General features: G+C 40.2%; 1 protein-coding gene across 8 annotated transcripts in view; it reads right to left on the reverse strand.

Annotated features, from left to right (window-relative positions):
• Positions 1–14,534, reverse strand: part of Chrm3 (cholinergic receptor muscarinic 3) — a 444,702-nt gene that overhangs the window by 315,055 nt on the left and 115,113 nt on the right. For 3 of the 8 annotated variants that reach the window (XM_085699227.2, XM_048461024.3, XM_085699226.2), the window contains exon 2: positions 13,996–14,104. The exons of 1 other annotated variant lie outside the window; for it this stretch is intronic. In XM_085699227.2, coding sequence (XP_085555353.1) covers positions 13,996–14,024 — 29 coding nt within the window. In that variant the 5' untranslated portion in view covers positions 14,025–14,104. Of the gene's footprint in view, positions 1–13,991; positions 14,105–14,534 lie in introns of those variants that run through there. 4 more of the 8 variants (XM_048461027.3, XM_085699229.2, XM_085699228.2 and 1 more) reach the window with 2 other exon arrangements.

Genomic DNA, 14,534 nt, shown 5'->3' on the forward strand with positions numbered 1-14,534 from the left:
TTTCTACTTTAAATTAGCTTTCTACAAATAGCCTCATCTGATGTCTACTTAGTTCTCCACAGAGTTAGTTACCACAAGTAAAGAGCCCCAGTACGTTGCTACAACCTCTATTTAACCAAAGTTGTAAACACAGTTGTGTGTGTGTGTATTTGTGTGTTGTGAAAATGTGCTGTCTATACCCGTGTACAGATGTGTATCCTGTGGTGCACTGGCAGAGCCAGAGAGGACTTTGGGTGCTCTGTTCCGTCACTCTCTACATTGTTCCCCGAGACCAGTTCTCTCACTGAACCCGGAGCTACGTTGGCTGCCAGCAAGCCTCAGAAATCTTGCTGTCTCAGAACCTGCAGGCCTGGTGTTACAGCCTACACGGCAAATATGTGACCACATCTGGCTTCATATGTGGACACTAGGGATTCAAGTGTGGTTTTCATGATTTTACCCACTTTTGCCCTTGCAGAAATATTTTTAGGAAAAGTCACCCTGATGGGTGCAGGCTCTCCCAATTCTCTAATGATATTTTAACAATTGAGTCAATCAAGAACGGATGGTCATCTTCCTACAACCAGCAGTAACTTCTACTTTTGAAGGAAAACCATTGTACTCCTCTGAAATTACCTCTAACCTTTCTTGAAAACTCTAAACACAGCTTCTGAAATCTCAAGGTTAACTCTGCTACAGATGCTAAACTGTACATTGTCAGCATCCAACAAAAACATTTCTGATTTAATAATGAAGCAGTTAGGAAGTCTGTTTTTCATGTGGTAAAATTTAACAGAAACTCGAGAGCCATTATTAATCATGGTTATTAACAGGAGTTTTCAAGGGATTGTTGGGAAGTCCTTTGGGATCCCTATGGACATCATCTAATAGAACCAAGCTCTATAATCATAACCAAGATCCAGAGCTTTGACTGGTTATTAATGATTTTCTACTAGACTATGAATATGGAGCTAGATTGATTCGCTAATAGACATTTTCACAGGCTATAAATGTCATAGACTTATAGGAAGGAGTTTAAAGGAAAAGTGATGAGAGATGGATGCTATACAAAAAAAAATTCAGTCACTAAGAGTCTTGGAGGAGTTATATCAGTGTTCAGTGAGCATAAGGAGAAAGAAGGGTGGTGTTGGTGAAGGAACACTGGTGGCTGTCTTTGAAGTTTCTTGACAGAAAAACTACGAAATTCCTCCTTATTGAACACCTAGGAGCCCTACGCTGTGAGTGGGTCTATCCAGGCTTGCCAAGGACAGCGGGATAAACTTGTAAAAAGTGAATTATTCCATTTTATCTTCTAGACATTTAGTAAATAAACAAAGGAACTGACTCGGGAGACTCGGAACTCTTTCACAAAGCAAGCAGTTTGGTCAGAATGTTAAATGTGATTAGACATAATCTAGGCAGAAGAGAAAGGGAAGGGTCTTCTAGGTCAGGAGACATGGACTAGTTAGTCCACAACCTACTGACAGAAAAGAGCTGAAAATATTGGGATGTTGTGTGGAGTGCTGGTCAAGGACCCAGGTTGGGTGACTATAAGGTTTAGCTGGTTATGGGTCTGAGAAAGTACATATTATATGGCTTCTTACCCCACTAGAAATGTGTCAGGATTTTTCATTCAAAGGGGGTTTAGCTATTGGAGATATACACACAGTAAAACAATCAGATGTTGTGTGGTGGATGAATGATAAATGTCCCCAGAAGTTTATATCTTTGAATGCTTGGTCCCCAGTGGGTTGAACTCTTTGGGAAGGAAGAGGATATGTGGCCTTGCTGGAGGTTTGTGACTGGAGACAGGCTATGAAGCTTCAAACACCCACACCATTCTTAGTGTATCTCTCTCTGCGTCATGGCTGTGTCTCAAAATGTAAGTCTTCAGTTCCTGCTCCAGTGCCAAGCCTCACTGCTTGTTGCCACATTACTACCATGATGGCCTCCAACCTTCTAGAACTATAAACCCTAAATTAAACTCTTTCTACTGTAAATTGTCTAAGGCAGGGTGTCATATCACAGCAATAAAAAAGTGACTAAATGTGTTACAAAGGATCTCTGATGTCAAGGGCAATGAAATACTATAAGGGTCGCTGGAGTCGTATTGAGCACATCATTGCAATAGTCAAGCTAAAAAACCACAGCGCCAAATAGACAAGGTAAAGAGGAGGGGAGTTTTAGAAGTTTATAGAATCATGGGAGAATTCAAATAAAAGGATACATTTTTCTCAGCAGTCAGCTAGACACAGGAGTATAGGCACCAGCAACATTTTTTTCATGTATACATAGTGTGTGTGAATATGTAGGCTCACATATGTGTCCGTTCACATATATGTCCTTTCACATGTATGTTGACCAAAGGCTGATCTCTGGTGTCTTCCTGGCTCATTCCCCACCTTATATATTGAAGAAATGCCTCTTACTTGAACACAGAGCTCACTTCTCAGTGTTTCAGCTAGCTGGCTAGGCATCTTGGTCCCTAGAGATGCTCTGTCTTCACCTCCTACACTGTAGGGTTGTAGGGGACAACCACATCCACCAGGAAGCAGTTGGCTTTATCACATAAGCAGGTGAGAAGAGAATTAAGTCTGAGCACAGACAAAGGTGGCTTCTTCTGCTAAAGAAGGCTTCTGACTAGTCTTACGGGGTCTTTGCCCAGGTGTGAAGAATGAATGGGATTAAAGTTCATCATGTATCTATTTCCTAAAATTAAAACCATCTCTTATTAGCATACCCTAGCATGGTGACCAATCTTTTGATGACGAGAATGCAGAGGGGCATTCAATCCAACTCAGCCTGTTGAATACTCATGCTCCTTTCCTACCCTCTGCTTTCCACCATCTCCAGGAAAGTGAGACCAAACCTGGAGTAAACAAACAACTCCGAATGCTTCATTTGCAATTGGTTTTCCTTGCTGTAAGTGACCAACATATTGTGTGTGTGTGTGTGTGTGTGTGTGTGTATAATTTGCTTGCTTGTTTGTTTGTTTAGTGTGTGTGCGTATATGTGGGTGCCTGTGGAGGCCAGAGGAAGGTGTTGCATCCCTGAGAACTGGAATTACATACAGTATAAGCCACTCAGTGTGGGTTCTGGGAATAGAATTTCAGTCATCTGGAAGAGCAGCACACACACTCTGAACCACTGTGCCATTTTTCCAGCCCCATGAACATTTTAATTTTTGTATGTTATAGTAGATGCCTCCTCTATGTGGAAGCTGTAGGCATATTCCCAAAGGAGACTGGCTAATGAATGCTGACAGGCTCATTGTTAGTGTTAGTAGATCCTGAGACGGAGCTTTGGTCTCTTCTGAGTGCTGGGTTGTGCAGGCGCTTGGCATTCTGGGCAGGGAGTCCAAATGTCTTTTTAAAATCCTTGTTCTGGGAGAAATCATTTAAAATGTGCTTCCTCCATGAAGCACAGGAGGAAAAGGCAGAATTAACACGGAGAGTTTGTGTGTGTCCTCCACACTACACTACCCCATAGACAAAATAGACAAAAAGCTACTTAACAGCATCATTTGTCTATATTCTAAAAATTTGAGTTTTTAAAAAATGTTAAATTAGCAGATGGTTTGCTATTAATTTTAGAAAATTTGGGGGGGGCTGGCTTATTTATATATTGAGCATTGGGTTTTGTTTTTTTTTAATCAATAGCATGAAAGGCAAATAATCTCTATTTGAGAGAGCCACTGAAATCATATATACAGAGAAGTTAGAAAGTAGCTGAGCTTCCAGATGTGAATCTATCCTTCATGGAGAGACAAAATCATATGTACTTTAAAATCTTTGTTGTACGTGTGTGTGCATGTATGGTTGTGAAGTATGAGTATAGTGTATGTTCAGATGTGTGTATAGGAGCATGAACCTGTGCATCTTCAGACGTCAGTGGAGGACCCAGGTATTCTGCTCCATCACTCTCCACCTTATTCCCTTGAGACAGGGTCACTCATTAAGTCTGAGCAAGGTTAGAGGTCAGCAAGTCCCGGCCATCCTCCTATTTTTGCCCCCCCCCCCCCATCACTGAAATTACAGACACACTTGGAGCCATACTCAGCTTTTAATGGGTGCGGGGATCCAAACTCGGGTCCTTATGCTTGCACAGGAAGTGCCCTTCCCCACTGAGCCATCTGCCCAGCCCCGAGGAGACACTGCTTGCGAGCACATGCATAGTTATGCTTCCCATTTCCCTTGGGATCAACGGGCCAAATCAGTGTTGACTTGCTGAGCTTAATGAAGACATTATTAGATAGTTATCTCAGGATCACTAAAAGGGATTGATTAAGCCTCCTGTAAGAAAACTGGCCTGGTTGAGCAACAGGGCTAAAACCTTGTTTCTCCAACATGCGAACTGTTGCTTTGTCACAAGTTTTTAAACATACATCCCAATTGTCACAAACTTGATAGATGGTGGACATCATTCAATTTCAATACACATCTGTAGGTCCTTTAGTTAAAATATAGTTAAAAAGCAGTCAACAAAACACTTAACTTCAAACACATTAAATAGAGACTGAAAATACTGTTAGGAACAACCAAGTATCACCTTGCCAAGTATCACCACTGGGGATAATAAAAACAGCTCCTTTTATTACTGCCTTATCCTTGCTATACCCCTCAAACTACTTGAACATGTAAAGCTGCAGCACTGTGCTAATGACTACATGACTCTGCTCTATTTCTGCTTACATAACCAGATGAATGTTCTTTACATATAATTCATTTAAAGATTACCTCCTTGCACTGGATGCATGTCAATCTAAAATAGCTCACACACTGAATACTGGCGACACTGTCAGGCCAATTTCCTTTCTTGAAAGATGTCTGTGTTAACTTAGTGCTTCCACGTACCCATCTATAGCCATGCATGGTGGCTCAGATGCTCGACATAACTTTTGCTTCTTCATAATGTGAACCCATCAGCTCAGTTGAGCCTCCCTGTGTGTGACTGGTGTACACACTGTGGTGACTGATGCCAGGGCCCTTCCTGAGCCTGAAAGGACCGTTTTAGGGCAGGTGGGGTGGCTCACAATGTGGAAACCTTTACTGTACTAGGCCAAGGACCTGAGTTCAAGCCCCAGAAATCTTTTGGAGTGAATGGATACCCAAATGTCCCTTGAACTTTACAGGTGCACCATGATCCATACATGCCCCCTCCTCTATCCAACATTTAAAGGAAAAAACATGTTAATGGGATTAGTGGTCTTTCTTGTCAAAACTGTAGAATGGTACAATTTGAAAATGTGCATTGAATAATTTTAAGTCCTTCGCTATGTGGTGTTTAGTTTCTTATTCATTGATGTCGGGTCCTTTCTGTTTTAGTTCTGTTATATCTCACTCTATTTTTAAAATAAATAGCTCAAGCATATACGGATGTTTAAAAATCCCTAACATATACATTGTCTACACTTACAAAGTCAGATTAATATTATTTTTTTCTTGGACATATGAAATATGTATTTTAAGTATTTATATAAAGCACACACATGTTTTCTCTCTAGCAAATGAATGTTTATATGCACAAATATAGCTGCTTTCATATGCGTATTCATATTTTATGGGTAGCTATAGAGAATGCTCAGCAATTAAGAGTATATATAGCTCTTGAAGAGGACCTGGACTCAGTTCTCAGTACTCACATGATGGCTCACACCCATTTGTAATTCCTGTCCAGGATATTAGTACCTTCTTCTCATCTGCATGGGCACTGTACACATGGTGCACATACCTACACTCAGATACACATGTGTATACATATAAATTAAATGACTAATCCTACTTCATGATGATCTCAGTTTAGTAATGTTGGGCAAAAGTAATTACAACAAATACAGTAATTATTATGATAGAATAAACTTTAAACGTATTTTCTTAGAAATTTGTATTGAAGTAATCATTCTATACCAAGCTAATGCCAAGTTGGAAACCATATGACTGCTGAGAGACTGATCCCCAAAATAATATGCTTACTGATAAAATGAGAAGGTAGCAGAGTCAGTTCTCCATTTTTCTTTTACCTTTCTTTTGATTTTTTTAAAAACATTTTATTTTAATCATGCATATGTGCCTATGTGGAGCATGTGCATGGGAATGTAGGTACCCATGGAGGCCAGAAGAGAGCATCTGCCTGGAGCTGGAAGTGTAGGGGCTTGTGAGTCTCTGAGATGTGGATGCTGGAACTGAATTTGGATCCTCAAGGGGAGCAACCTGTCCTTATAACTGCTGAGTCATCGCTGTCAGACTCCTTTCTTGTGAGTTCTTGGGATGGCTCTCATGACACTCAGGCTGACCTGGAACTGGCTATGTAGGTAAGGATGCCCATGAACTCATCCTCTTGCCTTTGCTTCTCAAGTTACAGGATTATAGGTATAAATCACGAAGCCAAGATGACTTAAACATTTTTAAGGCACTTAAAATCTTTTGCTAAAATTAATTGACAGGATATAAACATGGAGTATGCTGAAGGTGGCTTTTTTTTTAATTTCTCGGTTATAACTGTTTAGAGTTACATAAATAATATCTTTAATATAATATACATATCAAAGACTTTGCTAGAAATATTTGAACCATAACAAACACAGATATTTTCTGTTCAATCTAAGGTCACAGGGTGTTCACTGGCATCATGGATTTAATCAATACATGCACATTGAAAGACATTGGGAAACAAGAATAATTAAGACGGAGACTGCCTTCAATAAACCAACAGTGTAACTGGTCATATAGATTTGTGGATCAATCACTGCAAAATAATGGAGCCTGATCTACAAAAGAGGTATGCACACATCACAGAGAGGGAAACACGGGAGGGAAGAGCCAGGTTTAAGAGGAGGACTAAGGCAGTTTCCATAGATGACACAGTGTAAACTGAGCTTGCAAGGGAGAACAGGAGTTTGATTGACACACCACTTGTGCAGTGATGGGTTAGAGTGCTCTCTAACAGAACTCAGCTAGCAAAGGAGCAGAAACAATTGACAGCTCACACTTCAGCCTCCCATATACCTTTCAGGGTACACAGAGCGTCTCAGTTCTATTCTCAGGAGGTTCATTTAGGTTGTGCTAGAACTGACTATGAAATTGAGGTTGAGCTTGTTTTTTTTTTATTGATTTTATTATTGAGCTCTACATTTTTCTCTGCTCCCCTTCCTGTCTCTCCCCTCCCCTTCAACCCTCTCCCATGGTCTCCATGCTCCCAATTTACTCAGGAGATCTTGACTTTTTCTACTTCCCATGTAGATTAGATCCATGTATGTCTCTCTTAGGGTCCTCATTGTTTTCCAGGTTCTCTGGGATTGTTCATACCAACATTGTTTGTCATAGTCAGAACCTGGAAACAACCTAAATGCCTTTGACCAAAGAATGGGTAAGGAAAATGTGGCATATTTACACAACGGAGTACTACACAGCAGAAAAAAATAACTACATCTTGAAATTTGCAGGCAAATGGATGGAGCTAGAAAACATCATATTGAGTGCAGTTACCCTGACCCAGAAAGACAATTATCACATGTACTCACTCGTAAGTAGTTTTTAAACATAAAGCAAAGAAAACCAGCCTAGAAATTGAGGATGATCTTGACCTTTCTATCCTCCTGCTTCTACTTTGCAGGTGCTCCAATGCCATGCTGGGGACTGAACCCAAGGAGTAACATATGCTAGGTGAGTATTCTACAATCTAAGCCTCATACCCAGCCACTTAGCAGGTTCTCATATTAAGAGACTCACCTCTTACCTTCTCTTGTCTCTGCCATGATAACACTATTCTTAATTATGGCTGCATCTTACCCACCAATTATTTAAATCCTACTGATAAAGATTACTTATTTTCTGTCTCCAATTTACATAAAAGTTCAAAGTCTGAATGCCCCATGTCTTCACTGAACTCTGTCCATCTCTATGCTGAATAACACATCTCACTGATTTCTGTGTGTGTTTAGAGATGGCATACTTCGTTATCTAGGGAAACTGCCTTACTCTTCCTTTTAAACCTGGTTCTTCTCTCCTGTGTTTCCTCTCTGTGCTGTGTACATGCCTCCATTGATTTGATTGTGTGTGTTTAGAGGTGCATTTAAAAAAAAGTATTAGATTGAAACCCAATTTAATTGGCTTCCAACAGAGGGAAACTTCTAAAGTTACAAATAAATTTTAGGGAAAATGCCACAAGTAGAATGGCTAATAAAACAGTACAAATAAGTAGGAATCCATGAGGCTCTATTTAGTAAGGCTGGTATTCCACGCTAATGACCCTAATGTTTTCATTCTAGCCTAATGTCTAATGAGACAGTAAAATGTGAAGACTGTGAACACTCAGAGACTGTAAGTGTGGAAAGGGACAGCAGGTAGGGAAAATAGACCAGTGGCATCTCTTTACAAGGTTCCTATCCTCAGGGACCGTGAAGCAGTAGCCATACACTATGGTCATGGTACAAAGAACTGTACTCCCAGAGCCATTATTCTCAGCAGCCTCCTCCACAACCGCCACAGCTCTCTTCATGGAAAACCCCACTGAGAAAACAAACAGGAAGGACAGAGCACACACAGGAGCCACAGATAATATCATGACCTGAATGAAAAGTCAGATGGAATTTACATGTGAAACTCTCTGGCTGCTAACGTGGGTGGCTGGAGAAGCGGCTAAACCAAACACGGCTTGGCTGTTTCAGGTGGTTTATAATTAACGTGTGCGGGGGACAGGACATGGCTTTCTGGTGTGAGCGAGAGCCTTGGGGTTGGCAACTGCTGAACTACAGACATGGACAAAGCGTGGGTTCACGAGCTTGGCTCTGTTACCACCCTCGTTATCAGCACTACCCACCTTGGGAACAAATCATGACTCATTTGGAAAATGTCACCCATTATGAACCACTGAATTTTATCCAACACAGGCCCCGAGGACAATTTTGGATGTTTATTCATAACAGGACATGTTAAGGATCCAAGGCTGAGTGAGAGCTAAAGCCCTCTTTCCCCTTAGTTTTGTGATGTGCTCTATATTTTCCCTCCTTACTTCCCCGTTTCCTTTCCTGAACAACAAAGCAAATGAAGTAACAAAGAAGTGTGGTAACAGCCCAAACTATGGGTCTCCTGCTTACAAACTCTGATAGGCATACGTCTATCTAACGTATGTGTGTGTGTATGTGTGTGTGTGTGTGTGTGTGTATGCATGAGAGAGAGAGAGAGAGAGAGAGAGAGAGAGAGGGGGGGGGGGAAGACAGAGACAGAGACAGAGAGACAGAGATGTGTACAGTCCCAGATTCCTCAACGTGTGTACAGAGGTCAGAAGACAGTGTGTAGGTTTTGGAGAATGAACACAATGATTTGGTCACAAGTGCTTTTCATAAGTGATCACACCAGACCTATCTATCTGTCTTCTGAGACAATTTTTGTATATAGTCCTGGATATCCTGATACTCTCTATGCAATCTAGGTTGATCTGGAGTCCCCCTATCTCATTCTCCCTAATATGCTGGAGTTCCAGGCATGCATTACCATGTCCGGCTCAGTTTTATTTTTTATACAGGATGGATATTCAATGTATGCTTGTAATTTGTAACTTGATTTGAATTATTTGCTGTCTTTTAAAAAACCTCATCAACCCCACATCAGACAGAGGGCTGATCTCCAAAATATACAAAGAACTCAAGAAATTGGTCATCAAAAGAAGAAATAATCCAATAAAAAATGGGGTACAGAACTAAACAGAGAACTCTCAACAGAGGAAACTAAAATGGCTGAGAGACACTTAACAAAATGCTCAACATCCTTTGCTTTCAGAAAAATGCAAATCAAAACAACTCTGAGATTCCATCTTACACATGTAAGAATGACCAAGATCAAAAACACTGATGACAACTTATGCTGAAGAGGCCGTGGGGTAAAGGGAAATTCTGCACTGCTGTTTGGAATGCAAGCTGGTACACCCCTTTGGATGTCAGTATGACAATTTCTCAGAAAATTAGGAAATAACCTTCCTCAAGACACAGCAGCTTCACTTTTGGGTATACACCCAAAGGATGCTCAATTGTGCCATAGCCAACTATTTTCATAGCATTATTTGCCATAGCCAGAACCTGGAAATAACCTAAATGCCCCTTGACCAAAGAATGAATAAGGAAAATGTGGTACATTTGCACAATGGAGAACTACACAGCAGAAAATATAATGATATCTTTAAATTTGCAGGCAAATGGATGAGAAAACATCATATTGAGGGAGGTAACTCAGACTCAGAAAGACAAATATCATATGTACTCACTCATAAGTGGCTTTTAGTCATGAAGCAAATAAAACTAGCCTACAATTCACAATCCCAGAGAACCTAGACAGCAATGAGGACCCTATGAGAGACATATATGAATCTAATCTACATGGGAAGTAGAAAAAGACAAGATCCGCTGAGTAAATTGGGAGCATGGGGATCATGGTAGAAGGTAGAAGGAGAGGGAAGAGGCAGGGAGGGGAGCAGAAAAAAATGTATAACTCAATAAAATCAATAAAAAAATTTAAAAACCCTCAATACTTCAGACTGGTGAGATGGCTCAGAAGGTAAAGGTGCATTTCACCAAGATTATGATGATCTTGATCTGTGAACTCACAGACGGAAGGAGAAAACTGACTTCACTACAGGGCACTATGGTACCTGTGACCCCACATTTATAATAAATAATAAAATTTAAGATTTACATATCGAAGGGATCATGTAATCAGTCACAGCTTTCTTAAAATGTCCTAAATATAGTATATAACCAGAACACTTTCAAAGTCAGAAGATTTGATTTGTACTTGAAAAAAATCTTACTATGTTGTAATTTTGATTATATCTTTAAAATTTCTAGTAAAAGTTATAGCTAGGAGTATTCCTCAGAAGCTGGTTTGAGCCATCTTAACAAAAGCAGCATGGAGTAGACTGTAATCATCTCCATTTTATTTCTCAGAAATGGAGATGTCAAAAGATTCAATGACCATTCTAGGTTCTACAGTCAATAGACACATTAGGGCCTGCTTCTCCATTATGATACCATACTCCCCTGAAAGAGCACTGAGCATTCTCTAAGGAATCCAGGGAGTTACCTGCTTGTTCATATTAACATCCACAATTCACAGTGTGATAAGTTAAAGCATTTTATTACCAGGTCCATCACACACCCAGGGACACTAACGGTTGGTGAAGCTAGATGCTTTCTCATTCACTACAAGGTCAGGAGCTTTGCTTGACTAACCCCTCAGAGACTCACAGCAATGGGGCTAAATGCCGTCTCGGATTTTCAGTCAAATGGCCATCCCTGAACATATACACACAAATAACATAACACAAACTGAGCAGGAGATATTTGTATATCTAGGAACACACACACACACATACACACACACACCACATGTACATAGCAACAGTTAAAGAGAAAGAGGCCATGAATTGAAAGAGAGCCAGGGGGTACAGGGAGGATTTGGAGGGAAGAAAGGGAAGGGAAAATTATGTCATTATAATCTCAAAATTATTGAAAAACTAAATCTTTGCTTTTTTGAGTTCTGTGACATTTCCTTGACATTGAAAATCTAACCCACATTTTTGTATTTTCTCATATACATGAAATGAATATGGACCATAAATTAATTATGCCTTTAGCAATATATCTTTTAGGTGGGTAATATGTAAAACGTGAGGCTGTATTAACCAGTATTTTAAAATATGGTGGTTACAACTCTTTCCCTCTCCCCAGTTGTAAATTAGCAGTAGATAAAACTCATTTCATTGTTTTGTATGTTTCCCTCTTTCTTAGTTTTTTTTTTTTGAGATTGGATCTCATGTAGTCTTAGGTGGTCCTGAACTCACAATGTAGGGTAGGATGACTTTGAATTCATAATTCTTCTGCGTCTACCTCCATAGTTCTGGAATTTCAGGCATGTCCTGTGATGCTCAGTCTAGGCAGTGCTGGGAATGGTACCCATGGCTTTGTTTGTTGTAGGTAAGCGCTCCACTAACTAGGCAACATCTCCAGCCCCTAAAACACGAGTCTTACAGCTATATCAAAATTTCACATTCATTCCTTCATTTGACAGAGTCATCTTAGGAACGTAGATGAAGCAGAAATTAATATTTTATGATCTCTCACTTTTCAGAGATATCCAAGGCTTGGAAAGTAGCAGACTAATTGAATGATGAATGAAGTCAAAGCTACAATTACCATCCTCAGGGTACAATTTCCCTCTCATAACACAACATTTACAGTCCGCCAGTCATAGATACAACATAGATCTAATCTACCTGTCATCAATAGGATGTAAGTGGAAGCACATGAATGTTTTGTTGGAATAAAATCAAACTCCTCCAACGTATTAAGCTAGTTAAAATGCAGACTTATCTCAGCTGTTGTCAGAGGCCATGAGAGTCCCAGCAGGTGACAACGAGTGTTCAGATGTCAACTCACTAGAGGGATGATTCTCTGATGAAGCTAGTCCTGTCCAGGCAAAGCCTGCAGGACTATTGACACTGAAGGCTGCTGCTCACATTTGCTGAAGCAGCTTGTGTCTCCCTAACACATGCACTGTAGTGCATAATTTCATGCGATGTGAATATGTAATCTCATGATTATATCTCAGTATTATGGACACAGATACCTGTGAGTGGATCCGAAAGATGACTTTTTATTCAGCTGTATAATTTTGATATGTAGAAAATATACTAGGATATACTTCATAACTAGATCTATTGTCCCACAAGAACTGTAGAGACTTCAAACTTGCTTTGTTCCTTCTGCTCAGACTAACTGAATACAATTAGCTCACTTTCACCTCAGATCAAGTTCAAGCTAGACTAGAGACTTTTTGTACATAGATCATAAGTTCAAAACTTCACAGCTGTGTATAGGGTCAGCGTTGCAGGTGTCTAACCAGGGTCACTGCACCAAAGCACCCTAAGAAAAGCATGTCAGTTCTTTTCTTGCCAAGTCTAGCTGACAAAAAACCTATGTCTCAAAGTTTCCCACTGGGCACTTCACCACCAGGCTCTGATCACAGTCTTACTCCTGAAACCTTATGCTGCAATGGTAAATGGCTCAGTTCCTTATTGTTTACCTTAGGGATGTGCTTTTGATCAGTGCGAGGTAACTCTTGTAATTTTTTCATTGCTTCAAGCCTCCTGGAAGAAGAGAGTTTATGGGCTATGAGGAAGCCAGGAGGAATTAGCAGGAGAATCAGAACAGAAGCGGAACAATAAAGAGACACGACTGAACAGCACATATGTGAGTCTTTCCCCTCGGATTAAGAACTATCCTAAATTTTCCTTCGCTGCTCTGTGGCTTCTGACCCAGACACTGGGAGATGGTCTTGTGGAGCAGGCCTCCGAGGCTATTGATAAGTTGTAGTTACATGGTTCTAAAGAACCAGAAGACACTGAAATCTTCCAATGGCTTTTTATAGTTAATTAACAGAGAGCTAAATTTCCTAGTGTGAGGCTCTGTTAATATGACAAAAGCTGACTAAAGGCAGTTTGAGGAAGAAAGGTGTTTACCTGGCTTATAAGTTACAGTCTATCATCTAGGGAATCCAGGGCAAGAAGAGAAGGCAGGAACCTAGAGGCAGGAATTGAAGCAGAGAGCATGGAGGAATGCTGCTTACTGGATTGTTGGTTTTTTAATACAGCCTAATCCTGCCTGCCTAGGGATGGGACCACCCACAGTGGGCTAGATTCTCTGACCATCATATTAATCATGAAAATACCCCACAGATATGCTCACAGGCCAATGTGATGGAGGCAGTTCCTCAGCTGAGCGTTCATCTCCCCAGATGTGCCAGGTTGATAACCACGAACAGTTAGCACAGCACCCTACTGACACTCACATTTAATGCCGGTCTGTTTTAGGGTGTGCCTTTATCTGACAATGGATTGAAACTGAGAGACTAATCCTAATCACACTTCATATTAGCGACACTATGGACAATTTTCATGATAAAATTATACTTTAAGAACACATCTCAGTACATAGCCACATAAATAAAGGTGAATAAAAATACCTACAACTGGAGAGTCTTTATGTTGTCTATCATGATGGGAAAGGATATGGTTCATTCAATCCACAGTCCACTGAGCAACGCAGAACGGAAGTAGATGCCATTACCAGTCATACCTAAACACAAAAAACAATTCCAAAATCAGCCAACAGGCATCAGCAATACCATTTTTATAAGAGCGCCTTTTCAAGCTGCATCATAATAGCAGTAAAAGATGTCTGATCAAAAAGAAGTCACACGAAGGACTTTCATTTATACACGTCTGTTTTGCCCACAGTGTGAAGTACAGCCATGAGAACATGCTGTTTATTTAGTCAGTGTAAAGTATGACTAAGAAATAAATTTAGTGCAATGCTAAGTAAGATTAAGAAATGTTGTAGTAGAAAATTGCTACAATGTTTCTGAGGAGGCATAAACTTACCAGTAAGAAACGAATTGAAGAAAAAGCAAGCATATCCTCTGATAAGGATTTATGCTCTGGGAATTATGCTAATTCCTATATATGATATTTCATTTAGTCTTGATAACAAAACTTCATTGTGGATC

The sequence above is a fragment of the Myodes glareolus genome, chromosome 14, assembly GCF_982192425.1.
Source record: "Myodes glareolus chromosome 14, mMyoGla1.1, whole genome shotgun sequence".
Lineage (NCBI taxonomy): Eukaryota > Metazoa > Chordata > Mammalia > Rodentia > Cricetidae > Myodes > Myodes glareolus.